The sequence below is a fragment of the Macaca mulatta genome, chromosome 2, assembly GCF_049350105.2.
Source record: "Macaca mulatta isolate MMU2019108-1 chromosome 2, T2T-MMU8v2.0, whole genome shotgun sequence".
NCBI lineage: Eukaryota > Metazoa > Chordata > Mammalia > Primates > Cercopithecidae > Macaca > Macaca mulatta.
In genome coordinates this window covers 27,039,568-27,053,700 of record NC_133407.1, presented here as the reverse complement: position 1 = coordinate 27,053,700, position 14,133 = coordinate 27,039,568, and the positions used below count along the sequence as shown (strand labels likewise).

Below are 14,133 nucleotides of genomic sequence, written 5' to 3'. Positions count from 1 at the left end.
AAGAATATGATAAGGCAGCTAGAAAGGAATTGGTTCTTATGGAACTTTATAAGCAGGAGGAAGAAAAGTGAAAGACTTTTCAGAGTTTTAGAACTACAGTACAAGAAACAACAATGGAAAAACAAGGTGTGCCTCTGGTGGAAAATATTGCAGGAAAGCAGTGGAACAGAAGTTTGGAAAGGTAGGTTGTGATCATGGGGTCCAGCATAGAGGTACATTAAAGATTTCTGAATGGGTAAGAGATGTGGTTTATGTACTGTGGAGAATAACTGGAGAGTAAAATGAAGGATATGGTTGTCAAGACACAGGTGTGGAGGCAGTTAGACCTGCATAGAGGCTAGGCCAAATGTACGTGAAAGACATAGATCTACAAAGCCAGGATGTGGGTAGTAACAACATGTAAAAGCATGAACCATTCCAGGAATCGGAGGGAAGTGGACTCTAGCAATTGAATAGAAGTGAGAACTTAGGAGAGGAAAAGACAACTAGAAAGCTTTCAAATCTGGGACGTGCAGAACTCAAAATAAATTATGATGGTCAGGATGAGGACGGTTTTTTTTTTTGAGACAAAGTCTGGCTCTGTCGCCCAGGCTGGAGTGCAGTGGCACGATCTCGGCTCACTGCAAGCTCCTCCTCCTGAGTTCACACCATTCTCCTGCCTCAGCCTCTTGAGTAGCTGGGACTATAGGCGCCCACCGCCACCCCGGCTAATTTTTTGTATTTTTAGTAGAAACAGGGTTTCACCATGTTCGCCAGGATGGTCTCGATCTCCTGACCTTGTGATCCGCCCGCCTCGGCCTCCCAACGTGCTGGGATTACAGGGGTGAGCCACCGCGCCCAGCCTGTTTGTTTTTTGAACCTGTTAAGTATTGATGCTGGAAAGCCATCCAAGTAAGTGAGCAATGGGCCATGGAAAAGCAGGTCTGGACTTAGAAGAAGGACAGGGCAAGAGAATCTTAAGACTTGTAAGCACAAGTGATAATTGAAGGAAACCATGATAGTCTTCAAATAGAGACCACAAGACTGAAGGAACAGACTCTTTGTGGCAATAAGATACAAAATTCTAAATAAGAACTAAGGCCATGCCTGACAAAGTTTAAGGCACACACCCCTACACGTAGAGAATAAACTATGTTCTAACTGTCACAACATTTTTCTTTTCTCTAGCAGCTTGTTTCTCTAGCTTGTTTACAAGCACTGGACTCAAGATAAGCAATATTGAAACAATTGCAGCTCACTGACCACCAGACAGTGCCTAACTCCCTGACTTTTCACAAGCCATAACTACTGCACAAGAGTATGACTGCACAAGAGACTGACGTCAGTAACTTTCTCTTAATAAGAGACCACTGGCCATGGACTGGTTCTGGCCAGTTTACAAAGGCTGCATATGTAAGCGCCTTCATGTCCCTGTTTCAGCTTTTGATTCATAGGACCTAATTGTAATTTACTTAAAGTCTCTACCCCAAAATGAATATGGGTCATATGTAACGTGCAGGTTTCTTTACTATGCATGCATACATCCCGCCTTTGTGAATATTCATAGCTCCTCCTATATCTCCTTGAATATGTATACTTGGCCAACTGTTTCAGCATAAATTCCTGTTTTATCTCTCCTCCCTCAGAGTACCTGTTCTCAGACTCTGCTGGAGGCTGTGCTTCCCAGACTGTCAGGATGGCCACCCTGCAGGCTATAACTCATTATAAGAAATAAAGCTCTTCTCTCCAAATCTGTAGATCTCATGATTTAAGTTAACAATAGAATGTTATACTATTGCTGGCTAATACCTGTTTTGCTTCTCTAGAGGAGAATTACTCTTCCCTGCCCCATTGTAATCAGGCTTGGCCATGTAACTTACCAGTGAAAAGTGAGAGAAATATTACGTGCCAGTCCACTAAAAAGCTCTAAGAGCCTTTTTTCCTCTTCCATAGATTTCTCCAGCTAATGGTTGCTTCGTCAGCCTAGTCCTGGAGTTAAATTAAGATGAAAGAAAAACCACAGCTGATATGTAGTATGAGTGAGAAATAATTAGATATTGCAAAAGCCACTAGGATTTTAGAAGTTGTTTATTACTGCAATATAACCTAGCCTAACCTAACTGATAAACAACGTAAATGAGATTCCCTAAGAATCAAAAGTAAAGAAAGATCAGAGAATGACCTTGTACAGAACTTATTCAGACAATTCCGAATTTGTCATTTCATAGAAGAACAAAAAACACAACTTAGTTACACTTGCCTAGTTTCTTTGAGTATAAATTTTAAATTTTTGCCATTAATTTTTCTAAATAAAAAACTTGGTATTTAAAAACATTTGCTAGATTGGACAATTATTCTGACTATCTTTGGAAATGCTCTATGAAATATTGTGTGATGAACAGTAACCACTCTTAACAATTTAGAGTGCTCAATATATTTTTTTAAAATATTACTTTTGCCTGTAAACTTTTATACATGTAAATTCACCAACCTAACACTCTTCATTAGATCACAAGAACTAAAATTGTTCTTTAATGTTAGGAAGTGTGTTTTTGCCTTGAGATAGATGAACTAGGCATTCTTTCTATGAATAGTCAGTGGCTGAGCACTGAATACGATTTTCTGCTCAGCACTCTAGCAGAGTGGCATAATGAGAGAGAGAAAAAGGCAACACAAAACCCAAGATCATAAAGTTAGCAAATAGGAGCTAACCCCATGGTTTAGACATATGTGTCACCCTAAGGCAGCAGATAAAACCTTATTATTTATACTAATAAATAATATATGACTTGAAAATTTAAGAGGAATTATTAATCAAAATTGTCTTTATACCAATCAAGTAGGTTTACTATGAAAATTTAGTTTTTGTGAGTATTCATTCTATCTCTTGTATTTTAGAGAAAACCGCCAAATCAATTTTCTAATTAAAGTCCATACTATTTCTTGCCCTTTTCACTATTGTTGCCCCAACCCTCTCAAGGGGTTCTCATTTACCAAAGTATGACACGTTTAGCATTTTTCAAAGGAATTAGTTTGGGTTTTTTAAATATATATAATTGGATTAGTTTTTTTCATATAATTAGATATTTTATGAAAATGATTTGATAAATTAGTAAAATGTGATTTCATGTGTCTCTATCTTTTATATATGGACAAGCCTACAAATCACAAAACATTCTTGTGCATTACCAGAAAAACTGTATTTTTTTATTATTAAAAAATGCATGATCTTTGATTCTAGAGTCTTATCTACCTCTTCTCCTTCTGCCGAGTATTTAACTATTCTACAAAATTAACTCAGAGTCCTTTTTTTCTAAGATGGGGTCTCACTTATTTTGCCCAGTCCAGTCTCAAAGTCCCAGATGCAAGGGATTGTTTGGGCCTCAGCCTTCCAAGTAGGTGGGGCTATAGCCACATGCCACTGTGCCAGGCTCAGACTCATTTTGTTTCAGAGCGGTACTAATCAGTGGGAGGAAGCACATAGCAATAAAAAGAACATGTAATTGCTTTAAGAAAACTCAAATTTATTAGTCTAGATGCCTCAGGTTTATACTGCAATACAAATAGAATAAGGGTCTGTGAAATGGGTGTCTTTTCTCATAGGCAGTTTTGTGTAAATTCAGTTTAAAGAGAATTTGGCTCAAAATATCTGATGAGTGTGCTGGAACTCTCAGTCTCTCAACCTATATAACTTGCTTGCTTGTTTTGTTTTGTTTTTTCCTGATATAGGTCCTGATGGATTAGGAAAGCAAGGTCTTTCCTAACGTCCATCACTTCCTTCTTTTGGCTTTAGAATATTTGCACTAACTTTACAGACTTTACTATCTCTTCTGCTCTTTTGAAATTTTCTCTAGCTTCAGCTTGGAAGGGTGTTTCATCATCTCAACACTATTTCCACTGTTAGGTAAATTCTGGCATGTTTATGTTGTCTTCAAAAGACCAGTGCAAAGTTTGTTAACATTTCAGCTTCTAAAAGGACAGAGCGTGGAAGACTGCCACCCTTCAAAGTTGTAAAAGAAAATAAAATGTAAGGACCCTCTAAATTTATTATGCCAAGGGTAGTGGGGGGCAGGTTAAGCACTGGAGACTGAGTCACATAACATGTTTGCAATTTCTGCTTCTTTAGGGTTGATTCTCTTCCTCATTGTTCTTGTTCTATAAATGACTAGGAGAGACCAGATACCAGACTGCCTCCCCCTTCCAATTACTGATATTTGTTATAGATTAACGGCATCCTTTATTGTCCTGTATGTAAGACTAGATGGTGCAAAAGACCCCATAAGAATTATATCCTCAGTATAAAATGTTAAATATACCCTTCCCAAAAGAATAAGACCACCCCAACCAACGTCAGATTATTGTTAACTAAGCATTAAGCCTTATGTAGAAAGAGGTGTTGAAATTCTGTTAAACTTCCCTAAACTTTGTCGATAAAAATGATACTAAACTTCTACACTTTGGAACACTGACTTCCATTCTTTGGAATCTGTATTTTCTGGGCAGCCACCCTCCAACTTTATACTTGGATAAACTCTCTTTAAACTAGATTCTGACCCTTTGGATTATTCTAGGTTGACACATTCTAGTCTCTAAGTTAAGAGATGAAGGTATGTGGTCACAACTCATTTACTTAACAGAGACAACACACTTGGGGGCTTTTCTTAACCCAAGTTAGCAGTTGTACCTACCATACATATATTTTTAAATGATGTGCATCCTTAATGAAACAAATATTTTCATATTTTAAAAAAGTCAAGATAACCCAAACATGAATTCTTGATTACAAAAGTCTAAAAGTAGAAAAAATTGGGAGCAAGGAAAAATGTCACTTTAACCCTTTACATCAAACTCATCTCTTTGTTCTTCCTACCTACTACCTTCTTTGCATCCAAAGGCTTCAGGATTTTTCTGCACTTCTCTATGCCAAATGCTGCTTTGGTGATCCCCTACTCATTCTCTTTCAGTCCTCAAAATAAAGCCTTTAGTCTTAGATTATTAGAGAAAAGACCAGTGCTTTCCCTAAAAGGTTTTACATCTAAATTAACACAATGGCACAATCCAGCTCTTGCCCTGGATAACAAAGAGGTGAGTATGACAAGCTTGTCTTTTTTTCCTCTTTAGTATGTGGTGGCACAAACTTGGCTATATCAGAGAACCAAACCAAAGGAGTGAAATAAGCCTCAGTCATTCAACAGACATTTTACTCAGCATTTATCCCATGCCAGACCAGGTGCCAGCATACAAAGATGAGACATGTGTTCAGGCTGAGGGAGGACACAGGGTTCTTAGGGAGGGCAGCATGATGCATCTACCAGCAATACCTGGGTAAAGAAAACACAAAATGCCATAGGAACTCAGAACATCACTATCCCTTACAGATTCACTTGCAGCATTCCCAATCCTTGGAACAGCCGATACGTGTCCAGTAGATGTTACACTGTGTAACAAGGTTGTTGTAATCTATCCTATTCGTTCACTGTTTATTTTCTATTTTCATCAATCATACCCAGAAGATTCTCTTTTAGTTAAGACACTACCATTGGTGATGATATGAACGTTTTCTCACCATTGCCATTCACATGGACTGGAAAACAATTGATGTGTAACAGTTTCTGTGTTCTAGAAAGTGATTTATTAGGGGTATATCCATGAATCACACAGGAATATTTTCTCTGTAGATTTTGAAAACCAGTGGTCTTATATTTAAAATGTCAGCTTAGGGAAACCTCACTAGCTTCCCCTATTATGAATAAGCTGGTCGTTGGCAGGAGCTATCCCAAGGGGCCATTGAGAGGCCATTATTTCACCGTGAAGACTCTGTTAAAAAGAGTAATTGGTATCAATAACACTTACCTGTGTTTGCAGAGGGAAGGTTACCCAGCCATAACAAGCCCAGTATCACACAGCCACTACTTAAAACAACGCAGTATTTGGAATTTATGAGAATAAAGCCTGTCTGTAATAATGCCCTTATTGGGGCCTTCTCGATTCATTTAGCATACTTTGTTGTGTACTCACAGTTAAATCAAATCTGCCATGCAGTTATAAGCTAAGGTGCTGCATACAAGATGCAAATAATGCACACTGAAAAGGTTCATTTCTCAAAAAGAGTTATGGGGTACATGGCTTCAAATGCCTTTTATGACTATTCCTCTGAAACAGCCACAGGACTCTTGCAAAATGCAAAATCTGGAATATAATTAGTGATTATCTTAATCTCATAGGGGTTTGGAAAAATGAGAGGAAACAATTACCATTATAGAGAAAGATGGCTCAAGCATGAATCAATGTGGCAGGCACATAAGTAAACAGACGTGGGGCTAGACAAGGGAGGGAACCCCCAGTGACGACGAGGAGGACAACAACAACAAAGATCATTGCTTAACCTGTTTTGTCAGAGCTGGTATTGATGGTATTGGTAGTGATGGAGGTGAAGGTAGTCTTTGCGCTGTCCTTGGCAGTTACAGATTTCTGCTTATTTTTCATGGCTTCCAGTGCTTTGAGCTTCTTGGCATGTTTCGTGCCTTTGTAGTGGGCCGCAGCCTGGCTCTACAAAGGAGAACAAAATGAACCATGCAATCAGGCTCATTTCTAAACTGGCATTCTCTGTATTACTGCAAATACAGACTCCCTTTCAATAACAGGTACCATTCGAGCTAATTCTGGCCGTGGCCAAACAGTGGGGTTCTATTTAGAATGATGCTAGAAAGCAATGGGAATCTAGTTCTAAAACCTCAGGATAGAAGGAAGAAATATTCTATTGTTTATCTTAAGAGAAATGTAGCTGAACACTGACACGTCAACAACATTTTCTTTGTGGGAGTGGGGAAAAAAAAATAAGAATTTACACCTGTATCGTCTTTGTTCTGCCACAGAAGACGCTGGGCTCCCAAAGATTAACAAGAGCCCTAGAAAAGAGTAGCTTTCACCTTCTAGGCTTGGAAAATGCATTTTCTGTTTCTACAGTGTGTCTTATAATACAGTCCCCAACAGGTGTCTACAAGGAAAGGTTCACAAAACAGGGGAAGTAAGCACCCTGGAGACTGAAATTGAAGCTTTAGAGTTCAAAAGAAAATGCACTGCTTAAGTTCAAATGGAACATACAGAAGCTGGGCAATTTCAGATTCTTTCTCCTCGCTTCTTACCGAGGGTAGTCTGAGAAGTTCAACTTAGTGTCATTTTTTTCAGCACATGGATCTTTCACGCCCCAGTCCATCGTCAGGAGGTTCCAGTGTGTTTGGACTACCTAATGGGGACAATCCAATTCTTTTGCTTGGCCTTCTGATATATATATATATATATATATATATATATATAGTTTAGAGTGATATGCATTTTCTCATGTTTTATTTTCTTAAGAGCATTTGTGTGTATGTGTGTGTGTGTAGGGGAGCAGTATAGTGAAATACATTAATTGCCGGGCGTGGTGGCTCATGCCTGTAATCCAAGCACTTTGGGAGGCTGAGGTGAGTGGATCACGAGGTCAAGAGATCGAGACCATCCGGGCCAACATGGTGAAACCCCATCTCTACTAAAAATACAAAATTTAGCTGGGTGTGGTGGTGCACACCTGTAGTCCCAGGTACTCAGGAGGCTGAGGCAGGAGAATCACTTGAACCTGGGAGACAGAGGTTGCAGTGAGCTGAGATCACACCACTGCACTCCAGCCTGGTGACAGAGCAAGACTCCATCTCAAAAAAAAAAAGAAATACATAGAGATAGAAAATCATATTTAAATAAATGTATGTTTATTAATGTTTATTTATTGGGGGAGAAAAGACTTTGCAGTTGGTGGGTAGGGTAAGGGTGACCAGGAAGATTCTTTAATTAGGTTTTCCAGGTCTTAACCTTTCCAAATGTCCCCCACAAAAGGATATCTCAGTAGAGGATTATTCCTGTTAGATTATCCATTACTTCCCATTGCTTGTTTAAACTAAATATTTCACTTTGCCAAAAAATAATAATCACATTGTCCTCTTCATTACAGCAACTGTGATAACTAGGGTGTTGCAATATAATATATTTTAACAAATAATTAAACAGTCCACATCTTCATTTGCATCATTCTAGCAAGATATCCTCAAAGGACTAGGTACCCTTATTGAAAGAACACTGGACAAGGAAATTATATATTAGAAACAGTTTGAACAGAGAGCACACTCATGCATCAGTTACAAGTTTTCCAACAACACATAACATCAAAAGACATAGTGTGAGCCAAAATATGAAGTTAAGACATGCTATAGTTAATTGAGGAACCAATGATAGATTGGATTAAGTTGATTCTACATGGAGAATGTCACTTTGAGGACAAAATTTTGTCTTTTATTTTTTCCCTGACTAATTCTCATTTTTAGTATATCAAGTCCTTTGGCCATAACTTTTGAGAACGATACGCTGTATTCAATTAAAATCACAGAGTAGTCGGTCATCTTCTTTAGGCATCTGGCTATAACATTTCCCTTAAAGCAGAGTTTCTCTTCTCTTTGCAAGTAACCCTTTCCTTGGTGATACAAGTTAATGTTTAACAGATAATATATATTAAAAGATGGGGGGTGAGATTAACTGTGCTATCTCCATTTATACCTCCAAAATATACATTTCACAGGTTCCTAACAAATCTAACATTCTCGGTGACATTTAAAATTAAACAATACTTTGTTTTAACATATCATAGGACCAGGTGATTATCACTATTTTTAAAATTAAGAAACTTACTACAAAAGAAGCCCACAAGTTAAGAAAGTCTTACACCAAAAAAAAAAAAGAAAAACAAAAAGAAAAACAAAACAAACCCAAATACCAAACAAACAAAAACCTCTCTGCACAGGCACAACCAAACCAAAGCCCTCTAACAAGTGAAACAGCTCGGAGAGTTGCGGGAAGAACAGAGTGACAAAATGGCCAGAAGTTGACAGGCTCCCAACAGACACACTAAATATCTTAAAATGCAAAATAAGACAAAACGAAATGCATACTCGCTCGTTTATTGAATGACAGTACCAAAACACCTTGATATTAATTATTTTAACTATAAATTATCTGATTTAAAGGCAAATAAGTCTCTCCCAAATTAAAAATAAATAAATTATATGAGGGTCCAAGGCATTATAGATAAACCAAGAAATGTAGAATTTAGGAGAAAATGAGTATAGTGGGGTGATGGTTGCAGAGGACATCAATATCAATATGATTGTAATTGTGCAGGGTATGTGTGTTGGGGTGGAAGTGGGCATACAGGTTGGAAGGCTAATAGAGAGAGATAACCCTTCTAGATATTTTAAATTTTCTTTATCATTGACTTTTATGTAATGTTTATATTGTGCTCGCTTCGGCAGCACATATACTATGTAATGTTTATAGAGATTATTGGACTGTTCCTAGATTATCCTACCATAATTTTTTCTAATTTATCTATAGTGACCCCATAACTCTAAGTCTACCTTGATTCAGGTATGCTGTATAACAGTGTATTCCCTATGTGAAGGCAGAAAACGCAGCCAGTCTCCTTCCCCTTTAGGCCACTTGATAGATGCAGATAGACACACAGATTAAAGCAGATAGATTATTCATCCATATTTTATTTTTCTGTGACTGTAAAAAAGCTGCAGCCTAAGAAAGAATTTTTCTGAGAGATTTCTTTAAAGCACCAGTTGGCCTGGGATGTCTCTTTGGGCCTCCTCTGCTTTTCTTTTGAGCAGAGAAGTGTAGGATAGTTATACCATATACTAGCACAACAAATTCCCTATGAGATTGTGTCCTATTATTTATCAGCAATTTTCTGAGGCAAGTCATTCCCAGACACCTGGGAATTCCCAATACACATGCAAATAATTATTTTTCACAGACATGACTTCTAAGTTAAATAAGTATCTGTACTAATTCATTGCACCATATTTCAGAATTTCACATTTTAAAACTAAAGCAAAACCGAGTGATCATGGTACATATGGATGTGAGCAAAACAGTAAGACTTGAGCTTTAACAACTCACTTTAATTAAACTGAATTAACTTTAGCCTAAACCTACCTTCCTACCTATCTTAAATTTGGCCTAAAAGTTTCTGCATACATAGTAAACTGTAACCTAACTTGATGTGTACACAGACTGTTACTTACTGTATAACAAGTAGAGGAGTCTAAACCAATCACAGCAACTGAACTTAAGTCAACCACAGGCGGCCAACGGTTCAAACCAAGTTCAAATAGGACAAACCGGGAGCGTTAACCAATCAGGCTATCTCTGTACCTCATTTCTGCTTGCTGTATGTCACTTTCCTTTTTGTGTCTATAAATGTTATTCAGGCACGTGAGAGCCCTGGAGTCTTATTAAACCTTTCCTGGTTCCAGAGGCTGTCAAATTCTTGTATTGTTCTTTGCTCAATTAAACTCTGCTAAATTTAATTTGTCTATAGTTTTTAACACTTTAAATAATAAGTGGAATATTAGCACATTGTGTTATAAAATCCACTATGCCAATCTTGAAATAGCACATGGCACCATTAAATCTAATAAGTGTCATCCCAGAGGCAAGTGCTGACATTAAAGATATGCACACACGCGTTCCTGTAGAACAGAACGCTATTTTAGATGTAATCACCACATTTTAGTCATCAGTAGCCAGCCACTTTTCAATCTTCAAATTTTATCTTCAATATTTCAAAATGGTTTTTAGTTGAAATGCAACTGAAGTTTCAGTAGATAAAAATAAGTCTTAATTAGCTAACATTTGAGAGAGGGGTTTTGTCATTTTGAAACATGCACATGCACATTTATCTCATTTGGCTAAGTAAGAAACTTCTGTATAAATTGTTATTGCCCTATAAAATTCACTGAGAAGTTACTCTTTAGGTATTTCTTTTATTCCATTAGCACCAATACCTTGTATACTTTTTACATCTCTTTTACAAAACATGTCTTACGCTTTTTAAAAACTCAGACATTTATTATAAGTATATATATCCAGTAACCATAACTAATTAATTTTCATGAACACAAATAATTTCAAAAAGAACAAGGTGGCCTTTTTAGCTTGTGATATTATGTAATTTTATCATACATTAAATTTGTATTAAAAGAAAATAAACATTATCACATTGATGGAATTCAGGACATGCCACCCCAAAATATGACTGGAGTGAAACTGCCTTTGCAAAGATTATGAAAGCAAGAGAAGTTCAGCACGACTGACTCCATCTTGCTTATAACCTCGCAGGTGGGCCATTTTAGCTCATTCCTGGGCGTGAGCCAAGCTAACCATGGGAGAAATTTAATTTATAGTTTAACATTGAAGCAAGGATAATAGTCCCTTCCTAAAATTGATCCCCGCCTTGTTCAGGGCTGAAACCACCTTTGTAAGACCTACAAAAGGCCACAAGATTAGGATTATGGAAGGAACCTGAATCCTGCTAAAATGTAGGCTTAGTTACTATAATCCCTTACTGCACAGGAGTCATGTGGCCAGAGGTCACAAGATTTGTGACTTCCCTAATTGCTCCTATAGATAACATCACTATTGTAGAACCTAAAGTTGGTCTTTTGAGATGTTTTTCAGACTTTTTCATTCTGACAACTGAGGAATCCCACCAAAACTCATGACTCATGATTCCACAGGTCCTGTGGTCCCCCACCCAGAGGAGGACTCATTACATTTTCCACACCCCTATGATTGCATCCCCAACTAATCAGTGGCAACCATTCTCTAGTCCCCTGCCTACCAAATTGTCCTTGAAAAACACTAACCTCAGAGGATTTGGGGAGACTGATTTGAGTGTTATCTTGAGCTCTCCCCCATGTCCAGCCTTATGTTAATTAAACTCTTTCTTTACTGCAATACCAGGGTCTCAGTGAACTGGTTTTGTGTGTGCAGTGGGCCGGAAGAACCCAAAAGGTAACTATAATAAGAGACCAGAATATTCCACTGCAAATATAGTATAAAGATCATTTTGAGCTGATTATTTTCAGAAATAGCAGACAAAGGAGAATTTCTCAGAACAGAGAAGTAACCCTTTTTTTAAAGAGAAATTTACATCTATATATCTCCCTCCCAGTGCCAGGAAGATAAGGATGACTCTAAATCACTAGAGACTCTGATCAATGGAGAAGGCATGAATTGAAATCTGCATAACACAGTTACTCTTGTTTATAGTACTCCTCCTGGCCACTTCCCCATAACTGGGCCTTTCTCTATAAACTTTTTTCCTTATTTCAGCAAAGGATGCTGAAACCCTAAAGGGGTAAAGAGACTGGCTATTCAAACCTGAAGTCAAAGTCACCTCTTTGAGTCTGCTCTTGGGGTTTACTAATTTCTCTGGTTCATCGCGCATGCATGCCTGAGGTATACAACTTAGTAAACTTTTGTTTGTTTTTTCTTTTGTTAATCTGTCTTTTGTTGTAAGGGTCTGTCCCAGCTAAGAATTATGAAGGATAGAGGAATGATTTTTTTTCTTCCCTTGCAATATTAAAATGTAACACCAGAAAAGAAAAAAAAAACAATGGTTATTAGAGATGTCACTATCCTCCTTGGGGAAAGAAGAGAACACTCCAGCCAACTGAAATTTTCTTTCCTTTTTTTTTTTAAATCTAATTTATTAAATTTTAGCTTAGATTATTTCAGAGATAAAAATTATCAGATAAAATATAATATCCTAGAATCTTAAATGACTACAGGAAAAAAAGTTGAAAATTTTATCTTTGTTTTTTAATGTTAATATATATTACTGTTTTATGATCCTAAATGTCTCAAAATGGAGTCACTTATGACAAGTGACTCAGCCCACAGTGAAATTGCTGACCCCTCAAAGTTATTAAGATATATATGGTAGACTGAGGGGGTAAAGTAGCACCTCCTGTTTCCAGACACCATGAGACTCGGCAAGGAAGTGAAGCCAAAAGACTGCTGAGATAATGGCCATGAACAAACCTGTGAAGGGTCATAGAAACAGCAAAGAAACCAACCAGGGCTAAGATGCCTGCAGATGCCCTGCTGGTGAGAATTCTGAGGCCTCCTTTCTGCCTAAGTGCTGCAACACCCCAAACCCATGGCCAGCAATGTGTTGGTCTCCTGAGCTACTCATCAGTAGTTTATTCCCCTTTTTTTCTTATTACTGTCTGTGTGTGTTGAATATATTTGCATAATTGTTGGTGTGTGAAAGCCTTGCAATAAACCTTGAATTTGAAAGCATTTAATTGGCCCTTGAGTCACTGGAAACCTCCCCACTAGTACAACTAGGCTGATTGGAACCTGAAAGGGTAGTTGCATACACCCACTCAATCCGACTAGTTAAGTCACATGCACAGGTGCAGCCGTATGTGTGAAGATCAGTATGCATTCTAATTACTCAGTGGCTTTTTGAATAATTGGAATATCACTTTTGTATATACCAGTTCAGCAGAAGATTTCCAAATTCTTACTCATCTTAACTTTTTGATTATCAACTCTCAAGTTCATTTAACATTCATATAAAGCATTTGTTCTCAAACTCTGGTCCCCAAACCAGCAATCTTAACATCATAGCATGGGCTTGGGACACTGTTAGAAATACAAATTCTCAATCTCCATCCTGGACATATTGAATCAGAAACTATGAGAGGGAGGCTCAGTAATGGGTACTTTACAAGCCCTGGAGGTGATTTAGTTAACTCTAAAGTTTAAAAACTATTCATCTTAAGTAAAAATGCATTTTTCTCCCAAAGTGGCCATTTCTTTTGGCACTTCTTGCTGAAGTCCTAGCTTTTTAAGATGAATGTAGAATCATTTGAAGATAGAACATTTTTATGTGAACAATGTGTATTACTCCCCCTAAAAATTATCAAATGATTTTTTTCCTTAAAAAATATGTCAAAAATAACTCAGACACATGTGTACTTAGGGAACTTCTATCCAAGAAGGATGAACTCAAATAGCAAATTAACTTTGAAAACATCCTTATAATTCTAACATTACATATGAGTGCTTTCCAAGTCCTTGTGATTTTTCTCTTTCCATATTTTATCTTTTCTCTCCAAGGAAATTATTGTCACTGGAAAATTCCTGATCTCATTACTTATATCTCTATATTGAATGCATTGTTATGATACAGTTTGCAGGGGCTAGAGGAACCCCCTTCTCAATCAAAATAATGACAGTAATAATAAGCAAAAATCAACCCCTATA

The 14,133-nt window shown here is 37.4% G+C and overlaps 1 protein-coding gene across 1 annotated transcript in view; it reads right to left on the bottom strand.

The window, feature by feature from the left end:
• The window catches only part of ZNF385D (zinc finger protein 385D), a 335,927-nt gene that overhangs the window by 82,738 nt on the left and 239,056 nt on the right, over window positions 1–14,133 (bottom strand). Inside the window, exon 4 of the mRNA XM_015132246.3 lies at window positions 6,366–6,528. Coding sequence (XP_014987732.1) covers window positions 6,366–6,528 — 163 coding nt within the window. The remainder of the gene's footprint in view (window positions 1–6,365; window positions 6,529–14,133) is intronic.